At 40.3% G+C, this 26,691-nt stretch overlaps 1 protein-coding gene across 6 annotated transcripts in view; it reads right to left on the bottom strand.

The window, feature by feature from the left end:
• The window catches only part of LOC122557231 (Cl-/H+ antiporter 5b), a 154,822-nt gene that overhangs the window by 74,265 nt on the left and 53,866 nt on the right, over positions 1–26,691 (bottom strand). For 4 of the 6 annotated variants that reach the window (XR_015758659.1, XM_043704687.2, XM_043704689.2 and 1 more), the window contains exon 2: positions 18,205–18,365. Coding sequence is in view for 4 of the 6 variants with exons in the window: in XM_043704687.2 (XP_043560622.1) it covers positions 18,205–18,352 (148 nt within the window). In the remaining 2 variants the exon portion in view is untranslated. Of the gene's footprint in view, positions 1–5,179; positions 5,311–5,671; positions 5,821–18,204; positions 18,366–26,691 lie in introns of those variants that run through there. The other 2 variants (XM_043704691.2, XM_043704692.2) reach the window with 2 other exon arrangements.

Raw genomic sequence — 26,691 nt, 5'->3', positions numbered from 1 at the left:
ACTATAACCTGGTGTTGTGTCATTTTTAACCTATTTTTGTGGCATTCATAAACAAATAGTGAACATTCAGAGCTCAGATGCAGAAGTAATTGGGTGCACCAGTGCATGAATCGTACAGGTTTAGATGCAACAAGTAGTTAAAAAAACTAAATAGAATGTTCTGTTCTGAAGAAGAGTCATGCTGGACTTTAAATGATGCCAGTCACGTTCAGTTCTTCGGTATTCAGCATTTGTTTCAGATTTCCAGCATGCATAACATTTTGCTTTTACGAAATAGCATGTTAATAATGAAGAAGGGAAATAAAGACAAAAGTAACTATGCAAGCCATTTGAGAGATCAAATCTACCATGCTGTGTAAAGTATCAATCTTCTCAAATAAAATACAAATGGTTTGGAAAGGGTCGAGAGAAGGAATAGCAAAATATTATCTAGAACGATCAGGTTGTCTTATGAAGAAAAGTTAGACAGACTAGATTTGTATCCATTGGAGTTTAGAAGAGCAAGAACCAACTTGATTGAAATATACACGACTCTAAGGGGTATTTATAGCGTGGAAGTGGAAAGGTTGATTCCTTTTGTGGACAACCTGAAAGGAGGGATCACTGAAATAAAGGGCAACCAGTCTAAGATGGATGAGAAGACATTTTCTGAGAGTTGTCACTATTTGATACACACTTCCTCAGAAGGAAGCAGAGACTTTGAATATTTTTAAGGTCGAACTAATGTAACGATCCAAAGGATGGTATTACTGGATAAGTCAGATGCAAGAATGAAACCTGGCTTTATATTTTTGATTTGTTTAGTTAACTAACACGGTGGCTCATGACAAACATGTACACAAGGCTGCAGATATTTTAAACAACCAAATACAATTTTATTACACAAAAGAAAACAAACAAACAAGGCTCATCAGAATTACAAAGATTGCTTTAGCACAAATGTCAAATTGAAGTTCTACCTGTTTCACAATTATCTGTCATGGAGACTCAAGTCCAAGGAAATTATATCCCTTTCTCAATTTTTCAGTTTCTTAAATAACAGACTCCTGTTTCTTTCCCATTCCAGGTCTGCTAACATTAACTTTTCTCAAATCTGAGAGCCTAAATATTCTCATTTCAAATGACTTGCAGATTTCTATTCAAACTTGATGACTTAGAAGTTTTATAAACGAGACATCTACCCTGTCAAGCCCCCTCAGAATCTTGTATGATCTTGTATAAGATCACTCCTCAATCTTCTAAGACCTAACTGGCTTAAATCTTTGTTGACAAAGTCAAGCTTTTCATTCTAGGAATCAGCCTAGGAAATCTCTTTTGACCTTCCTCCCTTCACAAAATACAGGAATCAAAACCGTATACAGTATTCCAGATGCAATCACATCGATACCTTGTAGAGTATTAACAATATTTTCTGTTTAAAAAATTCCAACCCCTGGCAATAAAAGCCAAAATTCTATTTTCTTTTGCCTTAATTACTTGCTGCATCTACATGCCAATTTTTGTGTTTCATGAACAAGAACACCCAGATTCCTTAAACGTGCGCTTTCCATTTCAATAAAATTCTCCTTTTGATTCTTTCTAAAGTTACAGATTTCCTATTACCTCATCACAACATGATCTCCTTATTTTCTTCTCATTAGCAAATTCAGATGCTTTATTCTCTGCTCCTTCCTTCTTGGCAATCCTACAGACAGTAAATAATCGAGGTCTGGGACCAATCCTGCTTGTACTCCTCTGGTTACACCTGTCTAACTTGAAAAAGACCCATTAATCTGAACTGTCTTCTGTATGTTTACCAATCCCCATCCATTCCCTCCAATAACAGGAGTTTCTATCTTGTGCAACAACCTTTGGTGTGGCAAGTTATTCAATGTCTTTTGGAAATCCAAATACAGTAAATATACTGTTTTCACTTTACCAATTCTGCTTGTTTTATTCTCAAAGAACTCTAGCAAATTTGTAAAACATGATTTTTCTTTCACAGTACCATGTTCACTCAATTTGATTGTGTTATGCTTTTCTCAACGTCCTACAATTTCTTCTTTAATAATTGACTTTGATAGCATTTTCCTAATGACAACCTATGGTATCCTGTTTTCTGTCTCCATTAACTGCAGTTAGCCCCTTCAGTCTCTGCACTTAGCATACAACCCATTTAAGTGATTCTTTAACCATGTGCAATTTGTTGCTAATATTTGCCACAATGGTTTCTGGAAACTGACCAGAATACTGAAAGTACTGTAAGTGATAATATAAATCCCACAAGTATTATATTTAGTGGTTAATTATTTATCTGAAAGGATTTGCTTTATAAGCTCAGTAGTTGTTAGCTTCAACAATAAACCCAAAGGCTAAGTGCACAGTGACTGCTTATGTTCTGTTCCAAGTGTTCCATTACTGGAAATGATACATGGACAGTTATTAACTGAATTTGAGATGCATAAACAGCTCTACACCAGTTTATGAGTAAGTAAACAGGAAGATGGCAATCAACATCAGGGTTTTTTATATTTGTTGACAGGATGTGGGTATCACTAGCTAGGCCGGCATTTATTACCCATCCCTTATTGCGAAGAGAGCAGTTAAGAGACACATGTAGGCAGGACCAGGTTAAGAAAGCAGATTTCCTTCCCTAAAGATTGTTAGTGAACCAGATTTTATTTATAAACAACAGCTTTTTTATTCCAGATTTTTAACTGAATTCTAATTTCACCATCTACGGTAGTAGGATTCAAACAAGAGCATAACATGGCGCTCTGGATTGCTAATCCACTGACATTGCCCAGCGCCACCTAGACTTAGAAATTCAATTGAAAACATAACCAACATCTGTTATCACAGAAAGCTGACTTCTATATTTACAATAATGATCAATGAAAATAATAATGATAATTACCACATAATGTTGACATTGTAAATGGCATTATACTTTCAGGTTGTAAAGTACACATTCTGTTTTGGGAATTTTTACATTGTAAACACATCAACATTTCAAAAAAAAGAAATAAATATGAAGCCAAAATAAACGAACAGCTATTTTTGTGACAAAGTAACTTGAAAATGCAGCACGATTGATAAAGGCAAATACACTTCATAGCCACAGACTTCAGAGACATCTTCACAAACTGAAGCTGAGGACCTAAGGTTCTGTAGCTTACAGCCTTCAAAAACACAACATATTGAATGCATTACAAATGCTAAATTTGAAGCTTTCATATGGCATATAGGCATGGATTTAATCCAGATTTCAAAACAGTGAGGTCGCTAAAACTCCTGTGACTAAAATGTATCTTGTTGTTTCAAAGTAAGCATTATCTAAACATTGTGCAATTCAAAAATAAGACCATTAGAAAAATATGTTTCAATTGTGGAAACTGTAATTTTTGCTGCAACAAAACTGATATTGTGAAACACTACAAGACATAGAAAAGGTGTTAAAATGTTTTGCTGGTCTCACAGTCTTCTTCAGTATAGCTCAATACAATGTAAACCTCCCCTACAAACTTTGGCTAACAATTGGTTAAAAAAAAACTTGCATTAACGTAGCACTTGTCACAAGTCAAAACATTCTTTAGTCAATTAAATACTTTTGAAATGCCCTCACTATAACAAAGCAAGTAAAAGAAAGAGTGTGATTGTTCCCTCTGAACACATAGATGTTGAGATTAATTGTACCATTCAGATCAGGTAGCTCAGCACAGACCTGCAATCAAATTGTAAATCTTTTACTTTGTACTCCATGAAGAACTTTCATCCACCAGATCAGTCAGGAGTTCCAGACTATGTTTTACAAAATGAAACCATACAGTGATCTATTTGAGCCATTCTCCTGTTCTTTCATATGCTCAGTGTGTCAGAAGCTCGTCAGTACTAACATACTGCAACATAAAGTAGTGGGTTGTATGTGAGATTGTACAGCATGCTGAATGTGTGGAGAAGTGCCAAAAGTAGCTGGTTGCTACGCAAGATGTGTGTGCAAGGAAAAAATAAAAAAGGTAATCATTTTTGGCAATGGTCATGGATCTCAAAAATACACTGCCTAGGACCTGCAACAGATCAATTATTTGAGCAGCGATGTTGGGAGAGAAGATAGGGGAATGGAATGTATAATAAGTATTTTATCTCTGAAAATAAAAATGTATTAAATGTAAAAACAAAAAAAGGTACAATTCTTAAAATAGTGAAATGGTACTAAAGAATAATTTTTTTAGAAACTGTAATGCAAAAGTAAAACTTGTCTAATGTTAGTACTACATGCAAAAAGAAAAAGTACAGCAAAATAAATGTAAAACACAAAAAGTCTTTTTCATTTCTAAAAAATTCATGGCAGAATTTTCCCCATTTTGTGATTAAGAATGGAGCCAGAAAGACTGCCTAATCAGGCCTACTATTTGGGAGCTTCAGCAGCCAAAGATTGTGTACTTCACGGGGGTCACGGAGATGGGACTACAGACAAATGGAGAACACCCCTCAATCGCCTGGTTCTAGCCACATTTCTTGCCTGCCAAAAACACAATAATTGAGGTGGTGGCAATTGAGGCATTCAGCAATTAATAATCGACCACTTAAGAATCTTAAATTGTGGCAAATCAGCAAAGTTGGCTATGGACATACTTGCCCAGAATTTAATTGAGGAAGTGGCAAGTTTCTCTCTGGGCCAACTCACGAGTTATGTTCCCTCCAGCAAGGGAAATCTGCTATAAGTTTTAAAATTTACAATGTGATAGATGCAGTGCAATTAACAAACATTTACAACTCACTTGGAAATGAAGTGTCTGAAAGTACACGGCGAGGCTGATCAATAATACATTTGACATATTCTGAGATAAATACTTCTGCTTCACTTGCACACTATTTTAATGATCCTTCTGTATTACAGGATACCAAGTATTATATAGTCTCATTCCGAGTACAGAGTTAATAAATTTATATTAAAAGAAACAAATCAAAATGCTCATCTTGAGCCAATGGTCTGTGTATCAGATTAAATTAGTACAAACATTTGCCCGTCCTAAAAAAAACTATTGTTCACAAACAAAGCAGATTCAGTAGGAGGGTTCAAAAAATTGCTCTGATGCATCTGAATCCCTCTATGTCACCAGCAGCTCTGGTATTGATTTCATTATCAGCACAAGGTTGATTTTTGCCCTTACCCAACCTCCTTCCAGGCACCACGTACCTCCACATATGCTCTGTAATGTGATTTTACAGGTTCAGGAAAGACATGTGAAGCCACAGAGTTCATTAACATTAACTACACCAACTGAATCTTCTCAGCTGTAAATACTGCTGCCAGATAACAGCTTGGATTTGATTGACTGGAATCACCTGCACAGCTCTGCTTACGCTGCTTGTGAAGTCATCATCAGTCAAACCATGTGATCTAAATCTTGGATTAATATTGGGACTAGTCCACTTATTCTCCCTTTTGTTCTCCTTTCATGCTTTGGACAACAGAATTTGAAGGAGAAAATTTGATACTGCAGCCTCATAAATCACTAGGGAATATTACAGGAAGCAATGCTATTCGGAACTAACTCAGACATTTAAACGCGTGAAATGTACAACAGAAGTAGGTTGTACTCAATATTTCTTTAAAATACAAAATGAATATTTTAAAATATTATGTATTAAACATTTGACCTAATAACATTTAAAAACTGAAGCTTACTTGACAGTGCAGCAAGCATGATTTTTCTAGAATTGTTTTTTGTATCTTCAGCTTCATGCTGTTTTCAATGCCTGGTAAAATGTACATGCCATCGTCTTTCCTTTCTTAATTCCATATGGGAAGAAACACAACACCTTTCAGCTACTTTTGTTCTGCACAGTAATGGACTGCAAGTTACAAAAGCTGGACTTTTGAAAGGAGTACATAGATCAACACTGGTTAAAAATTAAGTTCAGTATTGCTAAATGAGACAAACCTCTGTTCATATGCAGATAGGAGCAGCATGCTGTCTGCATAACACAAATGATTCTCAATTGAAAGTGTAGCACTGGAAAAGCACAGTAGGCCAGGCAGCACCCGAGGAGCAGGAGAATGGACATTCCTAGTGAAGGGCTCTTGCTCGAGGGGTCGATTCTCCTGCTCCCCAGATGCTGCCTGGCCTGCTGTGTTTTTCCAGGATCACACTCTCGACTCTGATCCCCAGCATTTGCAGTCCTCACTTTCTCAGAAATGATTCTCACCTTACTCTCTCAGTCAGAACCATAAAATACGTATTTTTTTGTTTTTGCTTAGACTAATCAAAATGCTTTTCTTTTTGAGCACATGCATGACTTGCTTACTACAAAGCTTTCATTAATGCCACCAGTCATTTACTTCACAATGTATGCAGCAATACTACGGAAAACACACAGGTCATCATAGGTTCTGAAGAGAGAATATCTTCAAATTCATTGGACCTTATTTCATGGAGATGATGGGGTTTTCTTGGGAGAGCGGATGACAGCCTTACATTACCTCTTTAAGAGAGAATCACTCAAGCACTTAACTGGGTAGAAGTTAGTCTTCAAGTCCTACCTGCTTAGAATTGCAGGGGCCAGCAGCTCTGTTGAAAGGCAATGTGGGCTTCTGCCAGTTTGACACTAAATCAAGGTCTAGTATTTTTGATCTCAGGCCACAAGTTACTGCTAGTGGGTAAATGGCCACTGTAAAATGGAGGAGGCGGCGCAGCAGGAAAGGCAGCGAGATAGCTCTCAGCAAGGCCTGCACTCCTCCTCTGATGCTGGGTCACTGGACCAGATACTAAATGCCCAACACTGTTGGATACCTTTCTCTCCTTAGGAGCCTGAATAGTTTTGCTTGCTTGCTGTGTCATATGGTTTGCTATATATTGATACACATAACAAATATCAGAAACACTTGGGTTCTTAAATGAGACAGATCTGAGAGTTTATTAAAAGCTAACTATGTACAATAATATGACATCTCAGACAATTTATTATATATTCTTATATTATTACATTATATACATAGTTGACTAGCTGACTAATTGTCTAACCATCGACCATTCAATAGACTGGCTATACAGAGAGCAAGATGTGAACATCTTCAAGTATCACATTTGATAATGGTATCCAGTTGTCTGGGCCTTTTTGAAATTTATGCAATAATATAATTGCAAGCCCGCAACTTGTTAAGTCAAAACCACTGGCTGTGGGATAAGGTTCTGAAAAACCATCATGAACTAAATCGGGGTGGGGAAGGGCAGAAAAGCTGATGGGATTCACTCAGCTGATTAAATGTGCTCCTGCCAAACTCCAAATGGGAATGAGCATTAAATTCCACACACATACAGATGAAATCTTGAGGTCATGGAGCTGAATTTAGATTAGATTAGATTAGTTACAGGGTGGAAACATGTCCTTCAGCCCAACAAGTCCACACCGACCCACCGAAGCACAAACCACCCAGACCCCTTCCTCTACATTTACCCCTTCACCTAACACTACGGGCAATTTAGCATGGCCAATTCACCTAACCTGCACATTTTTGGATTGTGGGAGGAAACCGGAGCACCTGGAGGAAACCCATGCAGACACGGGGAGAATGTGCAAACTCCACACAGTCAGTCACCTGAGGCAAGAATTGAACCCGGGTCTCTGGCGCTGTGAGGCAGCAGTGCTAACCACTGTGCCGCCCACAAATTACCACATAGGTAATTCAGACAACGCATGTCTAATAATGTTTCTGTGAAATTTATTACCATAGAAAGTGGTTCAGGCCAAAACATCATCTGTTTTCAACAAGGAGGTAGATATAGCTCTTGTAGATAATAGGAGCAAGGGATATGGGTTGAGGGCATGATTACATAGTGAGCTGGATATCAGCCATGATCATATTGATTGGGGGCGCAGGCTCTCGGGATCGACCGGCTTACTCCTGCAGTTTTCTTCTATGTTTCTAGGGCACAAGCATACACATGTATTTAGGAGAAATAGGCCATTCAGCCATTCCAGCCTGCTGCATTATTCAGTGACATCATGGCTGATCTTGACTGACCTGTTTGTATTCCAAATTCCACATTTTCGCCTATCCCCGATAATCTGATTACCATTCCTAATGAGAATCTACTTCCAGCACGAAAATATTCAATAATCCCATCTCCACTGCCTTCTAAGGTAGCAAGGTCCAAAGTTACATTACCATCTGAGAGAAAATAATTTTGCTTGACACTGTCTCAACCATGTCCCTCAGTTCTGGACTCATCACAAGAGTAAACATCTTTTCCATGTCCATCATGTCAAGACAATTCAAGATCTTATAACTTCAAGCAACCAATAACATTAAAACAAAAGGAACAGCAATAGACACTCTGGTCCATTAAGTGTGCCCAGCTATTCAACAAGATCATGGGTGATCTGTCCCAGGCCTCAAATAATTTTTCATGCCAACTCCTTGTGGGCCTCAATCCGATTTTTCGCAGATTTATCTACCTCTATTTTAAGTACTTAGTGATCTAGCCTCCACAATTCTTTAACAAAGAGAATTCCCCTTATTCTCTAACTATGGTCTCGAGTTTGAGATTCCCCCACTAGTGGAAGCATCTCCATAATTGTAAATATTTGCTATAAATTCTGTGCCTTACAATTGTGTCCTCCACAACCACCTGATGAAGGAGCGATGCTCCAAAAGCTAGTGTGCTTCCAATTAAACCTGTTGTTGTGTGACTTTTAAAATTTGATAGATCATATTTACCATTATTGTAACACACTTTCTCAAAGATGGCAACTTCTGTGAAATTGCAGATTGATCATATAAAATTGGTCCTGTGAATTTATTGTGGGATTGTAGACTTTTATTGACATTTTCCCTGATCTGTCAGGTTTATTATTCTGGCTATCAATAACCCAAGGCAGTTCTAACAACAGAACATATCCAATGTTCTTCATTTAAATAAAGTATGCTGCAAAAAAAAAAACTGAAGTCTTACCTATACAATGCTCACACTCACAAGTGAACCTGTTTAAGTGGACTTGTCCAAAAATCAGATCAGAATGGCTGATCGGCCTACTCTTTCATAACTTCCAGCCATTGATTAGATGATCTCCTCCTGAGCTAACTAATTATGCTGTGAGGCAAGTTTTTGTTTATATTCTTTCCATAGAAAGAAACTGTGCATTTACACCTTTACACTGTCAAGTCTCCAGCAAATGATCAGTTTGACCACAGACAAATGTAAACATGTCATCTACCATGCTTTAGCTTTATTGGCAAAAGTAGCAGGCAATTTGAAGACCATAAAACGTCATTCTAATGTTGAGGGATAAATGTGACATTGGAGACACCTCCCTGCCCATCTCCATTGGAATGGGAGTGGCAGAATCAGAGCAGAACAAATTGCCCTCCTTTACTACTTCACCAATGCCTAAATTTTTTCTACATTTAGATATTATTGTCAAGTGCACTCAAGTACAGGAATACAGGAGTACAGTAAAGTGTACAAAGTCACCATTTCTCTAGCACCATCTTAATATAGAAAATACAGGAGTACAAACAGAAGCAGAGATAAAAGAAACAGCCAAAAGAAAAGAAAATGTCCAGATCATTTCCCCACCTTCAATATGGATCTTTGCTGCCAGAAAAACAAAGCCACAAAGTCCATCTCATAGCCTGCAAACACTCAGGTGCCCCTATAAAAGTTGGCAAGGGTAATTGCCATCATGCCAAATTTCCTCAGCTGCAAGAGACGTTTTTGGACCTTTGTAACCAGTGCGTCCACATGAAGAGTCCAAGAAAGCTTGTTGTTGATGACCACTCCCAGGAGCTTGACACTCTCCACTTGTTCCATCTCTGTGCTGTTAACGTGTAGGGGACATGAGTAACATCCCACCGAAATGCAATAATGAGTTCCTTATTTTTGCCGGCATGGAGAGCTAGGTTGTCCTCAGTGCACCATTTTTAGAGGTCTTTCACCTCTCGTCTGCACTCCAATTAAGATAGAGTCATCAGCAAATTTGTAAACGGCATTAGTCTGGTATTTGATGATGCAGTTATGGGTATACAGTGAGTACAGTAGGGGGCTGAGTACACACCCCTGGGTGGGGGGGCTCCAGTGTTAGGTGTTAGTGAGGATGAAATATTGTCCCCAGTCTTCACTGATTGTGGGCTCTGGGTCAGGAAACTAAGGATCCAGTTGCAGAGACTGGGGCTGAGTCAGAGATTACTAAATTTAGTAATCAGTCTCGAGGGGATAATAGTCTTGAAGGCTGAATTGTAGTCAATCAGTAGGTTTCTTATGTAGCTGTTTTTGGTGCCAATGCTTCGGTTATACTGGGCATCAGTGAGACCACATCTAAAATACTGTACATGGTTTTGCTCATTGTTTAGGGAAGGTTGTAAAAACATCGGATGAAGTTCAGAGGAGGATTAATGGATGTAAAGGTTAGACTTGTTTCCACTGGAGGGTGAAAGTGTTCAGTGTACAGTTTTTGTCCTATATTTAAAAAAGGATATACAGTACTGGCATTGGAAGCAAGTCAAAAGCAATTCAATCAGCTGATTCCTGAGTTGATTTGTCAAAAATGGCTAAGCCAGTGAGGCCTTTATTAATTGGAGCTTAAAAATGTGTTGCTGGAAAAGTGCAGCAGGCCAGGCAGCATCAAAGGAACAGGAGAATCGACGTTCATTGCCCGAAACGTCGATTCTCCTGCTCCTTTGATGCTGCCTAGCCTACTGCGCTTTTCCAGCAACACATTTTTAAGCTCTGATCTCCAGCGTCTGCAGTCCTCACTTTTGCCTTTATTAATTGGAGTTTAGAAGAATGAGGAGTAATCCTATTGACACATACAAGATTCTGAGGGTAATATACATATATTTTGTGGGGTGAATTTGTACTTGCATAGTTACACTGTACTTTGCTCAGAAACTGCAAGAATTCATGTAAAACTCTGTTAGCTCACTTTTTAGATTAGAATCAATCTAAACATCATGGCATAGATAGAGAACACAGTGGGCTAACACCTTCAACATATTGTCTAGCTAACATCAATTGTTACAGTTAATCTGAGAATGCAACTTTAAAAAAAAAATTGTGATTTACACATGAAAGAAATGAAACTACCATGGTATTCAAACAGATGAAAGACTCAACAGATAATCAAGGTATTTTCAAAGTATAATTTCAGTTACATCACACTGTAAATTTTTGCTATAAATTCTGTGCCTTATAATTATATATTCCACAACCATCTGATGAAGGAGCAGCGCTCCAAAAGCTAGTGTGCTTCCAGTTAAACCTGTTGGACTCTAACCTGGTGATGTGTGACTTTTAATTTCGTACACCCCAGTCCAACACCGGCATCGCCAAATCATATTAAATTTTAGCTTGCTACTACCAGTTAGAGGAGTATTCAACTTCCTTTTAATCTCCTCTTGATCAGCTGCAACAAATATTTTGGTTTTTTTTCAGCATGCAACCCTTAACGGTCAATTTAAGACATAGTTAATTAGATGAAAAGGAAAGAGCCAATTATTAAAGTTTTCTTAAAGAAAGTGGATGTTTGTTACCATACTAACTGTGAGAGAAAAAATAACGACATTAAACACAAACATTAAAAGTTTAGCAAGGAAAGATAGTCTTGTACAGACAGAAAGAATTAAAGTTACGCATGTTTAAGTCGTTATAGCCGTACCTGGACCATCTATGACACCTCCGTCCACCTTCCTGGACCTCTCCATCTCCATTAATGACGACCAACTTGACACTAACATTTTTTTTACAAACCCACCGACTCCTACAGCTACCTGGATTACACCTCTTCCCACTCTACCTCTTGCAAAAATGTCTTCCCGTATTCCCAATTCCTCCGCCTCCGCCGGATCTGCTCCCAGGAGGACCAGTTCCAGCACAGAACACACCATAGAACATAGAACATAGAACAATACAGCACAGAACAGGCCCTTCGGCCCACGATGTTGTGCCGAACTTCTAACCTAGATTAAGTTCCCATCCATGTACCTATCCAAATGCCGCTTAAAGGTCGCCAATGATTCCGACTCTACCACTCCCACGGGCAGCGCATTCCATGCCCCCACCACTCTCTGGGTAAAGAACCCACCCCTGACATCTCCCCTATACCTTCCACCCTTCACCTTAAATTTATGTCCCCTTGTAACACTCTGTTGTACCCGGGGAAAAAGTTTCTGACTGTCTACTCTATCTATTCCTCTGATCATCTTATAAACCTCTATCAAGTCACCCCTCATCCTTCGCCGTTCCAACGAGAAAAGGCCGAGAACTCTCAACCTATCCTCGTACGACTTCCTCTCCATTCCAGGCAACATCCTGGTAAATCTTCTCTGCACCCTCTCCAAAGCTTCCACATGTTTCCTCCCACAGTCCAAAGATGTGCAGGTCAGGTGAATTGGCCACGCTAAATAGCCCGTAGTGTTAGGTAAGGGGTAAATGTAGGGGTATGGGTGGGTTACGCTTCGGCGGGGCGGTGTGGACTTGTTGGGCCGAAGGGCCTGTTTCCACACTGTAAGTAATCTAATCTAATCTAATCTAATCTTTCCTAAAGTGAGGCGACCAGAACTGCACACAGTACTCCAACTGTGGCCTAACCAAAGTCCTGTACAGCTGCAACATCACTTCACGACTCTTGAATTCAATCCCTCTGCTAATGAACGATAATACTCCATAGGCCTTCTTACAAACTCTATCCACCTGAGTGGCAACCTTCAAAGATCTATGTACATAGACCCCAAGATCCCTCTGTTCCTCCACCTGACTAAGAACCCTACCATTAACCCTGTATTCCGCATTCTTATTTGTTCTTCCAAAATGGACAACCTCACACTTGGCAGGGTTGAACTCCATCTGCCACTCCTCAGCCCAGCTCTGCATCATATCTAAGTCCCTCTGCAGCCGACAACAGCCCTCCTCACTGTCCACAACTCCACCTATCTTCGTATCATCTGCAAATTTACTGACCCACCCTTCGACTCCCTCATCTAAGTCATTAATAAAAATTACAAACAGCAGAGGACTCAGAACTGATCCCTGCGGAACTCCACTTGTAACTGGGCTCCAGGCTGAATATTTACCATCTACCACCACTCTCTGCCTTCGACCGGTTAGCCAATTTTCTATCCAATTGGCCAAATTTCCCTCTATCCCATGCCTCCTGACTTTCCGCATAAGCCTACCATGGGGAACCTTATCAAATGCCTTACTAAAATCCATGTACACTACATCCACTGCTCTTCCCTCATCCACATGCTTGGTCACCTCCTCGAAGAATTCAATAAGACTTGTAAGGCAAGACCTACCCTTCACAAATCCGTGCTGGCTGTCCCTAATCAAGCAGTGTCTTTCCAGATACTCATAAATCCTATCCCTCAGTACCCTTTCCATTACTTTGCCTACCACAGAAGTAAGACTAACAGGCCTGTAATTCCCGGGGTTATCCCTATTCCCTTTTTTGAACAGGGGCACAACATTCGCTACTCTCCAGTCCCCTGGTACCACCCCCGTTGCCAGTGAAGACGAGAAGATCATTGCCAACGGTACTGCAATTTCCTCTCTTGCTTCCCACATAATCCTAGGATATATCCCGTCAGGCCCGGGGGACTTGTCTATCCTCAAGTTGTTCAAAATGTCCAACACATCTTCCTTCCTAACAGGTATCTCTTCTAGCTTACCAGTCCATTTCACACTCTCCTCTTCTACAATACGGTCCCTCTCGTTCGTAAATACTGAAGAGAAGTACTTGTTCAAGACCTCTCCTATCTCTTCCGACTCAATACACAGTCTCCCACTACTGTCCTTGATCGGACCTACCCTCGTTCTCATCATTCTCAGGTTTCTCACATACGCATAAAATGCCTTGGGGTTATCCTTGATCCTATCCGCCAACGATTTTTCATGCCCTCTCTTAGCTCTCCTAATCCCTTTCTTCAGGTCCCTTCTGGCTATCCTGTATCCCTCCACTGCTCTGTCTGAATCCTGTTTCCTCAACCTTATGTAAGCCTCCTTCTTCCTCTTTACCAGACATTCAACCTCTCTCGTCAACCAAGGCTCCCTCACACGACCATTTCTTTCCTGCCTGATAGGTACATACATATCATGGACACGTCGTATCTGCTCTTTGAAAAAGTTCCACATTTCCACCACATCCTTCCCTGACAGCGTATGCTCCCAACGTATGCTCCTCAAATCCTGCCTTACAGCATCGTAATTTCCCTTCCCCCAATTATAAAATCTACCTTGTTGTGCGCACCTATCTCTCTCCATAACCAAGGTGAAAGTCACAGAATTGTGGTTACCATCACCAAAATGTTCACCCACTAACAAGCCCACCACTTGTCCCGGTTCATTACCGAGTACCAAATCCAATATGGCCTCCCCTCTAGTTGGACAATCTACATACTGCGTTAGAAAAGCTTCCTGGACACACTGCACAAACACCGCCCCATCCAATCTACTTGATCTAAAGAGCTTCCAATCAATATTTGGGAAGTTGAAGTCGCCCATGACTACGACCCTGTGGCTTCTGCACCTTTCAAAAATCTGTTTCCCAATCTGTTTCTCCACATCTCTGCTGCTATTGGGGGGCCTATAGTAAACACCCAACAAGGTGACTGCACCTTTCCTATTTCTGACTTCAGCCCATACTACCTCCAGAGGCAGATCCCCCTCAAACTTCCTTTCTGCAGCCGTTATACCATTTCTAATTAGCAATGCCACCCCCCCTCCTTTTTTCCCACCCTCCCTAATCTTACTGAAACACCTGTAACCAGGAACCTCCAACAGCCATTCCTGTCCCACATCTATCCACGTTTCCGTGATGGCCACAACATCGTAGTCCCAGGTACCGATCCACGCCTTAAGTTCACCCACCTTATTTCTGATACTCCTTGCGTTGAAGTATACGCACTTGAGCCCATCTCTGTGTCCGCAAGTAGTCCCTGTCAGTGCTACCTTCTCCACAGCCTCCCTACAGTCTTGGGCATCCTGACAAACAGCTAACCTACTTGCTGGACTACAAGTCCGGATCCCATCCCCCTGCCAAATTAGTTTAAACCCCCCCGAAGAGTGCTAGCAAACCTACCCCCCAGGATATTGGTGCCCTTCTGGTTCAGGTGCAACCCGTCCTGTTTGTACAGGTCCCACCTTCCCCAGAATGCAGTCCAATTGTCCAAATATCTGAAGCCCTCCCTCCTACACCAGCCTTGCAGCCACGTGTTCAACTGCACTCTCTCCCTATTCTTTGCCTCACTGTCACGTGGCACCGGCAACAACCCAGAGATGACGACTCTGTCTGTCCTAGCTTTTAGCTTCCAGCCTAACTCCTTGAGCTCTTGAATGACCTCCCCACCCCTCTTCCTACCTATGTCGTTGGTGCCAATGTGCACCACGACTTCTGGCTGCACCAGATGGCCTCCTTCTTTAGAGACCGCAATTTCCCTTCCCACGTGGTTAAGGATGCCCTCCAACGCATCTCATCTACATCCCGCACCTCCGCCCTCAGACCCCACCCCTCCAACCGTAACAAGGACAGAACGCCCCTGGTCCTCACCTTCCACCCTACCAACCTTCGCATAAACCAAATCATCCGCCGACATTTCTGCCACCTCCAAACAGACCCCACCACCAGGAATATATTTCCCTCCCCACCCCTTTCCGCCTTCCGCAAAGACCGTTCCCTCCGTGACTACCTGGTCAGGTCCACGCCCCCCTACAACCCACCCTCCCATCCTGGCACTTTCCCCTGCCACTGCAGGAACTGTAAAACCTGCGCCCACACCTCCTCCCTCACCTCTATCCAAGGCCCTAAAGGAGCCTTCCACATCCATCAAAGTTTTACCTGCACATCCACTAATATCATCTATTGTATCCGTTGCTCCCGATGCGGTCTCCTCTACATTGGGGAGACTGGGCTCCTCCTAGCAGAGCGCTTTAGGGAACATCTCTGGGACACCTGCACTAATCAACCACACCGCCCGTGGCCCAACATTTCAACTCCCCCTCCCTCTCTGCCGGGAACATGGAGGTCCTGGGCCTCCTTCACCGCCGCTCCCTTACCACCAGACGCCTGGAGGAAGAACGCCTCATCTTCCGCCTCGAAACACTTCAACCCCAGGGCATCAATGTGGACTTCAACAGTTTCCTCATTGCCCCTTCCCCCACCTCACCCTCATTCCAAACTTACAGCTCAGCACTGTCCCCAGGACTTGTCCGGACTTGTCCTACCTTCCTATCTCCTTTTCCACCTATCCACTCCACCTTCTCCTCCCTGACCTATCACCTTCATCCCCTCCCCCACTCACCCATTATACTCTATGCTACTTTCTTCCCAACCCCACCCTACTCTAGCTTATCTCTCCACGCTTCAGGCTCACTGCCTTTATTCCTGATGAAGGGCTTTTGCCCGAAACATCGATTTCGAAGCTCCTCGGATGCTGCCTGAACTGCTGTGCTCTTCCAGCACCACTAATCCAGAATCTGGTTTCCAGCATCTGCAGTCATTATTTTTACCTCTAAGACAGCGTGTGATGAAGTCTTCCAGGTTTTGTTGTTATGATTCCAGCATTCCTTCTCTATGCTCATCTCTGCCAAGCAGCTATTGACACACAGTCTGTTTGAAAATTTCTCGGCAGTGATGCAATTGCCCGGTTTCAAGATCTTAATTTTGGTGCAGAGATTTCATTTATTTCAAAAGGGTCTCCTGGACTCCCCTCAATCTGTGGTCAGCTAATCACAGAAGTCATTTTGACCAGTAACTGTCCTTTTTAAAAACCATTTTAGACCAACGAAGGTCTCAGAAAAAGCAACCAAATGATGGAATGACATATCGGTCATTTGGTATTAAACAACTTCAGAATTACTGAAGAAAGGACATTTTGTTTAAGCGTTTATCTTGCACCCATTAGGACAATTCGCAATAAACATCAGGTAAAAAGAAAACAACATCAATACTGTATAAGGGATAATTGTTGATTAGTAAGCAAATGGACTCTGATTGATAATGGTGTTGTCCCAGTGAATTCACCAATTAACAATGACTGCTCGTTAATAGCCAAGTTTTGTTTAAATTTTAAACCAGTCAAGTTGACTGATGGTTCAAGATATTGCCCTGAGGAATAAATTTTGCCGTCACCTATTTTGTTGAATTTATACAGAAGCAATGTGTGAACATATTCTTTCTGCAAAGAAAAAGGCCCTGTGTAATAATACACATAAATTCATGTACATGCTGCTAATAACTGTACTTGTAAAATTCACAACAGTGCTCAAACTTAGTTGTTTTTCTGTGATCAGGCAACATTTGCTAACTAATACAGAGTATGAAAACAATTACACTAACAAGTTACGATTGCCAACTGGGCTTGTAGACACAATTATTTTTAATCAACCTGTTACTGGTCAAAATGACTTCTGTGATCAGCTGACCACAGATTGAGGGGAGTCCAGGAGACCCTTTTGAAATAAATGAGATCGCTGCACCAAAATTAAGATCTTGAAACCAGGCAATTGCATCACTGCCGAGAAATTTTCAAACAAACTGTGTCAATAGCTGTTTGGCAGAGATGAGCATAGAGAAGGAATGTTGGAATCATAACAACAAAACCTGGAAGACTTTATCACACGCTGTCTTAGGCTATAACGACTTAAACATGCGTAACTTTAATGTTCATGTTATGATCCATCTCCAGAGCAGCATCAGGACCATCTGGTCCAGAGGTAGGGATCTTACCACTGCACTACAACATCCTGAGATTGTAGAAATACATTCACACTTCTTGCAAAATGTTCTAACAAGTGGAAGATAGAATAATTGCAACAAAAATGTTTAATTTAGCAATATTTACAACTGTCATCACAAAAGCAATTGAAAATTGTTCAATTACCATTAGATGGCTAAACTGCAATTAATTGCTAGAAATTGCATGAAAATTAAAATGGAAGCACACTATACTAAGACAAGTTAAAATAAAGTTGTTTTATGATAATCTACTTCACAATAAGTCAATGTTATGATCTCAGAATCACAGGGGGAGGTGCGGAAGGAGGTGGTTTACTTCATCACAATTGCAACAGTTTTATTATCTAGAGTCAATCTCCTGCCTTTTCCCCATATCCCTGCACATCATTTCTATCTAATGAATCATCCACTGCTCTCTTGAATGCATGGAAACATAACATTCCCTCATACATGTTCGTTGAAACCTTTGCAGGTTTTCTGGATCCATACCTTCTTGTGGCTCCCTGTCTAAAGGGGGAACATCATCTGCCAAAGAAAAGTCCAGAGGTGCACCTGCAATTTCCACCATATCTTCATCACTTGTGTTGCTCTGGTAGCTATTGAAACTACCTCTTCGGTACAATTGATCTTTTGCCATTTTTACTTAAGATCTGCAAAACAAATACAGTAGAAAATACTTTTAGATCATGGAGTAAGCTAATTCTGTATGTATGTATGATTTGGTAGCCATTACAGAGTCATGGCTGCAGCATGACATCTATTACAAACTGCAATATTAATGTATATAAGACCTTTAAAAAGGACACAAAGGTAAGAAAAAGGTGGAGAGACGGTTCTGTAATTTATAGATGCTCAATGAATAACCTAAGTCCAGGAAACCAGAATACCAAAATTGATTTGGTAGAGATGGGAAATGATAAAGTAAGTCACTTATGACAGTGGTGTATAAGCTCCTGACAATGAACAAGTTATAGATTTGAGCTTAAACGAAGAAATAGAGGAACCATATCAGAAAGGTACAGCAACAATCATGGGAGATTTCAACTCACATATAGACTGGAAAAGTCAAATGAATGAAATGTTTTCAGGATAGTTTCTCAGAACATCATGTTCTGGAGCCAACCAGTGAGTAATTTACATGAGATCTATGCTATGCAATGAGATCGAATTAATTAAAGTGACTGTAGCTGCATGAATTTTAATTCAGACTGAAAGAAAGAAGACTGGGTCAGGGAATTTTTTTAAAACTTAGTTGAGGGCAGTGAGGGCATGAAAACAGAGTTGGCTAAAGTGAATTGGAAAGGTGAAGAGAATTGCAGTGGCAGATATTTAAGGTAATACGTCAACATAGACAAAAAGAGTAAAGATCATTCCAATGGATGGATCCACCATCTGTAACTAATGACCAAAAGTTTCTGATAGCATCAAGCATTGGTGAAAAGAAGTATGCAATTGTGTAAACAGGTGATAGATCTGAAGACTGGATAGTATATAAAAACTGCAAAGAATGACTGACAAATGAATAAGGAGAGAAAAATTAAGAGCAGAAAAGAAAGACAGACAAAAGTATAAAACCAGATAGTAAGTTTCTGTTCATATTTGACAAGAAAAATGTTGTGGGCGGCACTGTGGCAAAGTGGTTAGCACAGCTGCCTCACAGCGCCAGAGACCTGGGTTCAATTCCCGCCTCAAGCGACTGACTGTGTGGAGTTTGCACATTCTCCCGGTGTCTGCGCGGGTTTCCTCTGGGTGCTCTGGTTTCCTCCCACAGTCCAAAAATGTGCAGGTTAGGTGAATTGGCCATGCTAAATTGCCCGTAGTGTTAGGGAAAGGGGTAAATGTAGGAGAAAGGGTCTGGGTGGGTTGCGCTTCAGTGGGTCGGTGTGGACTTGTTGGGCCGAAGGGCCTGTTTCCACACCAAGTAATCTAATCTAAAAAAAAATGAAGTTTCCACTACAGGAAAAGAAATTAGAGAACTGATAAGGGAAAATAAAAACTAAAAACATATCAGATGAACAGAAAACATATTTTGCATGAGAATTCACTTTGGAAGATACAAATAACATCCCAGAAGCAACTATAAATCAGGAAATGAAAATGAGGCAAAACTCAGGAAAATTACAATCACCAGAGAAATGGCACTGAGTAAATTGTTTAGAGCCATGATCTGACAAATGCATGAGTCCTAATCAACTCCTTTTAAAAAAAACTAATTCAATAGATATGGTCTCCACTGTTTGGCCTAGGACACTCCCCTAAGATTCTCCTGCAAACATGTCCTAAAGCCAACATGATTAACCTTGAGGAATCACGGTTATCTTTCTTTGTACTGAGTATAGCCAACCAGTAGAGAATTTTGCCTCTGATTCCCATTGATTCTAATTTTGCTAGGGCTACTCGATGCCATACTCCATCAAATGCACTCTTGAAATCAAGGGCAGTCACTCTCAACTCACCTCTGGAGTTCAGTTCTTTTGCCCATGTTTGAACCAAAGCCATAAAGAAGTTAGAACTGAATGGCTCTGATGGAATCAGAACTGAATTTCAGTGAGCAAGTTATTGCTGAGTAGGTATTGTTTCAAAGCACTGTTGATAATGCTATAGTTTGTTGTGAGGGAGTTAAATACAAATAAAGTTATGTTTCAGTTATACAAGGACTTGTGAGGCAACACCTGGACTACTGTGTTCAGTATTGGTCACCTTCTTTAAGAAAGGTTAAAATTGCATTGGAAGCAGTCACAGACCGATATGTGGAATGGATGGCTTGTCCTATAAGGAAAGATTGAACTTTAGTAATAACAGGTTTGAATCAGAAGGTAAGAGGTGACTTGACTGTAACATGTTTCCTCATATGGGAGAATTTAGAACTAGGGATCATTTCCTGAAAGTAAAACATTATTTATTTAAACCTGAGACAAGGTGAATTTTTTTTTCTCACACTTTGGAAAGCTCTTCCTGAAAAGGTGCTGGAACCCAGTCTTTGAATATTTTTTAAGGCAGAGGTGGTTAGATTATTGTTAAGCTCAATGATGAAAGGTTATCTATCAAGGGAAGAGAGAATGTGGATTTGACATTATAATCAGATCAGTCATGATCTTACTAAAAGACAGAGCAGGCTTCAGGAGCAAAATTGCTTACAGCTGCTCCCTAGTTACGTATGCATACATCTCTTTATTTAAGGATATAAATGTGTTTGAAGTGGTTCATAGAAGGACTACTAGATCAATACCTGGAATAGTTGAAAATGTGTTGCTGGAAAAGCGCAGCAGGTCAGGCAGCATCCAAGGAACAGGAGAATCGACGTTTCGGGCATAAGCCCTTCTTTAGGAATCCTGGAATACCTGAGTTCTATTATGAGCAAAGGTTGAACAGACTGGGCTCATTTCCATTGGAATTTAGAACAGCGAAGGTGATTTAACTGAGGTACAAAAGATTCCTAATGGTTTGATAAGGTTGACATGAAAAGAATTATAGTTGCTTCTGGGGTGTTATTTTTTCTCTCTTTAGGTCAGCCTTGAACTAAGGGGGCAGTGTTTTCAATTAGAGGCCTCCTTTTAAAGACAGATGAGAATTGTTTTTTTTAATTTGCTCTCACAGGGTTGTGCAACTTTGAAACTCCTGCCTTAACAGGCAGCAGTGGCAGGATTATTACATGCTTTAAAGACAGATGTAGATAAATTCTTGTTAAGCAACAGAATCAAAGGTTATTATGAGTGGGTGGAAATGTGGAATTTGAAACATAACCATATCAGTCTTCAGGAGCCAAGCTGTTACTCTTCTCACTTCATATATTTGTCAAACAGAAAAATGAAAGCTCGGAGAAATGACTAAAGGCTTACTGGAAATAGTGGCTCAGAATTTGCTTCCAATATAGCAAGTTCAGTGTATACATTGCTGTTAAGCTACAAAACCACTCAGTACCTCGTCATGAGGAAGGTACCCTCTGAACTATGAATCATTGCAAATGGCTCGATGATATATGACCTTCTAATAAAATACTCATTGGAATAATCTACTCACCCTCAACTGTCTTTTAGTTAATTCATGTGTTAACTGCCAACTAAACACATCGCAGAAATTAGGACTGGTGATTTTTGGTCAGGAGATTTATATTTCTGCTGAGCAACCTCACTGGCTCAGAAAGAAAATAATTTAAACTGCATTATAAACAGGTGAGGAGGGAGTTTCCTATTTTTTCAAATCCTCTCTGTTTGGTTGCAATAAATATTTTTATTTTTAATTCAAGTATGCAGCCATTATTCTTCAATTAAAAATGTAGTTATCATAGAATCCCTACAGTGTGGAAACAGGCCTTTCAGCCCAACAAGTCCACACCAACCCTCTGAAGAGCAAACCACCCAAAACCATTCCCCTACCCCATTACTCTACATTTTACCCGACAAATGCACCTAACCACACAACCCTGATTACTATGAGCAACTTGGCATGGCCAATTCACCTAACTTGCACATCTTTGGTTTGTAGGAGGAAACTGGAGCACTTGGAGGAAACCCACACAGACACGGGGTGAATGTGCAAATAAAAATGAGGGAGTCACTAAAAGATTTACTTGAGTCAGAGAAAGAAGAATTTTATTACTTGGACCAGGAATGAATAAAGATGTAACACCTAATATACACATACACACACTCTGACACAGGTAACAAGTTTAAAATGGAGAGCAAGAAATAAGGATATGAAGGTTAGAAGACCTTAAAGTGTGAGAGATGTTGGATCATAAACCTGAGGCCACAGTTAGTTTTCAACAGCAGCAGTGGAATTTGTAGTATCTTTTGAGTTCTGAGTGGTCTGTTTTCCCAAGTTACTCTTTTACCATGTTCTGATTTCCAAGATAATGAGAGAAGCAGACAGGTAAGAGATTATCCAACTCTTGCTGTCATAAATTTATTTTCTTTCTCTTTGCTCTGCTGTACAATAGCACTACTATTACAGCTATTACAAGGGGGCATAGCTTTAAATTAAGGGGGGGGTAGGTATAGGACAGATGTTAGGGGTAGGTTCTTTACTCAGCGAGTCGTGAGTTCATGGAATGCCCTGCCAGTAGCAGTGGTGGACTCTCCCTCATTATGGGCATTTAAGCGGGCATTGGATAGGCATATGGAGGATAGTGGGCTAGTGTAGGTTAGGTGGGCTTGGATCGGCGCAACATCGAGGGCCGAAGGGCCTGTACTGCGCTGTATTCTTCTATGTTCTATGTTCTATGTTCTATGTACCTGAACATAGTGCAGTCTAGAGTCCAGCTCCATTGTCTCTCCAAGGTGGCTAACTGTCAGCTGAGTCTTTCATCCCTCAATACACTCATATCCATTATCATACTACCATTTACACATATGAAAGACGCTTTCCAATGCCTCCATGAAGTCTAAGCTATCATATTAATCTGCACAGAACAAGAACGTTCCAGATATTATCTGTAAAGAAACATCAACACAATGTATACAGGTGATGCATGATGATGTAATGATCGTACCTAGGTCACATGATTATGTAGAACAACCGGAGATGGTGTTTGTATCTACTGGGTTGTAAATACTGAGCTTTAAGGAAAACATCTTAGACTCAGGCATAGGAACAGAAGTAGATCATTCACCTCACTGAAGTTCACCATTGAATTAGGTCATGGTTGAAAATTTACATCAATGTCATTTTTCCACATTACCTCCAAATCTCATTTAACAATCTCTCAAATTTATGAACCTGTTCAGATGATTGAGTTTCCACAGTCCTTTGGAGAACAGCATTCCAAAGATTCACCACTCTTGAGTGAAGGAATTTCTTTTCATCTGTCTTAAACAGCCTGTGACTTGTTATGATTATGTCTGCTGAATTTAAACTTACGAGCCGAGGAAATAGCTTATCTATATTACCCTGTCATATAATGTAAGAGGTTTCTTGGTTTCAATGAAAACATTCCTCGTTTATGAAATTCTCAGAAATACAGATCCAGTCTCCTTAATCTTTCTATGTGTGACATTCCTGCCATCACAGGGATAACTCTATGAAGCTGTGATGCACTCACTTGATGTCAAGTATATCCACTCCTTAGATAAGCTGACCAAAACTGTAAACAAACTCCAGTTGAGATTTCACTTAGACACTATACAACAGCAGCAAAACATCCTGTACTCTGCCACATTCTAGCCCATCCATTTAACCTTCTAAGTCTTCTTGACATCTCCTTGTATTCTTCTCAATATAGTACTTAGCTTTACTCCCAGCTGGTGTCATCAACAAATTAAGGAATATTGCTATTGGTCCCACATTCAAACCATTTATACAGAACGTGAACAGCTGTGGACCTAGTACTAATCCTTGCTGTATTTGCTAATGATCATCTGCCACCCTGAGAATGGTCTGTTTATCCCAACTATCTGCTTTCTGTCAGTTAACTAATTACGTTAACCAGACCTGTATATTTACCCCAATCCTATACACTTTTAGTTATTAACTTCCAATGTAGACCTACTTAAAGATTTTCTAAAAATCTAAATACATTGCATGCTAAAGTGATATCTTCAAAGAACTCCAACAAATTTGTCAAACATGATATTCCTTTCATACCAAGTTGACTCTGCCTAACTTTACCATTCTTTTCTAAATACCAGTTAACACATTCTTTACAATAAATTCCAACATTTTCCCTACCACTGATGTCAAACCAACATATGTAGTTTGCCATTGTACCTCCTCCTCCCTTTTTGAAATGGTACAGTTACATTTGCTACATTCTGCAGCAACCTTTCCAGAATCTACAGAATTTTGAAAGATATCCATTATTTATATATCTATTATCTCTCTAGCCGTCTCATTCAACATGTTGGGATGAAGCTCAGCTGGTCCAAAGCATATATCAATCTTCAATCCAATTAACATTTGAATTACTACCTCTATACTAAATGTCTTTTAGTTTCTTAATTCCCAAGTCTCACGGTTGCCTTATATTTCTGGATCTTCATCTGTGAAGACATACACAAAGTAACTGAAAGCTTCTCCCCCATTTCCCTGTTGTGCACTATAAATTCTCCAATCTGCACCTGCAACAGGCCTACATTCTATTCCATTCAGTCCAATTTTATATTCTTGCAAGTGTGTTTTTGATTTTGGACTGAAAAGTAAAAAGGATTGCTGCTTGCTTTGAAAGCAAGTCACCTGACATGCATTGCAAGCATCATTTACATTGGCTAGAGTAGTTGAAGTATAGTTTTGTAGATGAGCTGAAGTCCAAGCTGATGTACCAATGGAGCTCTGGTTGGCAATAAGAAGCTGATTGGTCTGTGAGCTAGTGATCCATTATCAATCAAAAAGGTCTTCTGGCTGCCAACAGATAGCTGACTGGTACTCAGTTAGGTGAGCAAGATAGGGAGAAGACTTCAGACCTCAGACCACCACTAGCTCAAGAGCTCTCTCTGCTTTCTGCAGTGAAAAATACTTTTATCCTGAAGCAAACCAGTTACTTTTCCTTCAGCAATTGTTACAAGTTATGACTTTTGATTGATATGTCAGAGACCTTATATAAGTAGGAAACAGTCATGTGCCTCCTGCAACCCAGTGAAAGCCTCCAGAGTAGGAAGACAGAAAAGCGGTATTTAACATTCTGATAATCAGAAGAATCATAAAGGGTCAACTTAACAACCCTGTGAACAGGAACCACTGAACAGCCTTCCCAGGCTTTCCCTCTGTTCATCATGCACATGGTTTTTCTTTCCTTATCTTTGTATTAGGGTGAGTTTTTAAAAGGGATTAGAAGTTAATTAGAAGAGTCATACTTGCATAAATTCATAGTTGTTTACCTGTAGCCAGAATCTAATCACTTGTAATAAAAAGTAATTTTGTTAATTACAAAATCTGGTCTGTGTTTGAAAATCAGGTAAATTAAAAAAAAATAACTTTGGTCTCAACTTTCGGAATAACAGTGCTTGATTTCTGATGCGCTAACACAGAGAGGTGTGTTAGTAATAGTTATTTTTGTCTTTCTGAATCAGATTCTTTGTATTCTTTTGCTGGATTCTAAATTGCTCCTAATTCACAGGCATTCTTATCAATCACTTCCTTTGATCTAATGTGATTTTTAATCTCTTTACTTAACTACAGTTGGTTGACCATTCCCTTTCGATATATAAGCCTTAGAGGAATGTACATCTGTTGTACACCCTATAGCACTTCTTTAAATATTAGGCATTGCCTGTTAAGAAGCAGTACCTAGGAAATTAAAACTACTTTGATGATGGTTAGGTTATGCCTGCTGATTACAGGCAAAGGTAATTAAGCATGACAATTAACCTAGATATTCTTAAATTGGCTAGAAAGAAGAACTCTTACTGCAACATGTAATGACTCCATACAAACCTGTCACAGTAGGTGCTGCAAGATGTGTCAGAGTGTGGACATGGATACCACCATTACACGTGGGGACACCTCCTAGCTTGTACGTGGCAGGTACTCATGTGACTCAGCCAATGTTGTCTATCTTATATGTTGCAGGCAAGGATGCCCTGAGGCATGGTACATTGGGAAAACCGAGCAAAGGCTACAACAACGGATGAATGGGCACCACAACAATCAACAGACAGGAGTGTTCCCTCCCAGTTGGGGAACACTTCAGTGGTCCAGGACCTTCTACGTCAGACCTTCGGGTGACCATCTTCTAAGGCGGACTTCGGGACAGGCAGCAGCGAAAAGTGGACGATCTGAGGCTGATAGCTAAGTTCGGTACACATAGAGAGGGCCTCAACCAGGGCCTTGGGTTCATGTCACATTACAGTTGACCACCATTGCATTATACACATACACACACACACACGCACACAGGCAATCCTATACACACACGGACACACATATACACAGACACGTACACAGACACACACACACACTCACACAGGCACCCTCTCAGAGACTTAGATCACTCTACACTCATGCACTCTCTCTCAGACACTCACAACCCCCCACCCCAGACAC

Source organism: Chiloscyllium plagiosum, unplaced genomic scaffold, assembly GCF_037043375.1.
Source record: "Chiloscyllium plagiosum isolate Xiang-an unplaced genomic scaffold, Cpla_swu_hap1 HiC_scaffold_11, whole genome shotgun sequence".
In the NCBI taxonomy this organism is placed as follows: Eukaryota; Metazoa; Chordata; class Chondrichthyes; order Orectolobiformes; family Hemiscylliidae; genus Chiloscyllium; species Chiloscyllium plagiosum.
Note: the sequence above shows the minus strand (reverse complement) of the source record. Positions and strands in the feature narration are given on the sequence as shown.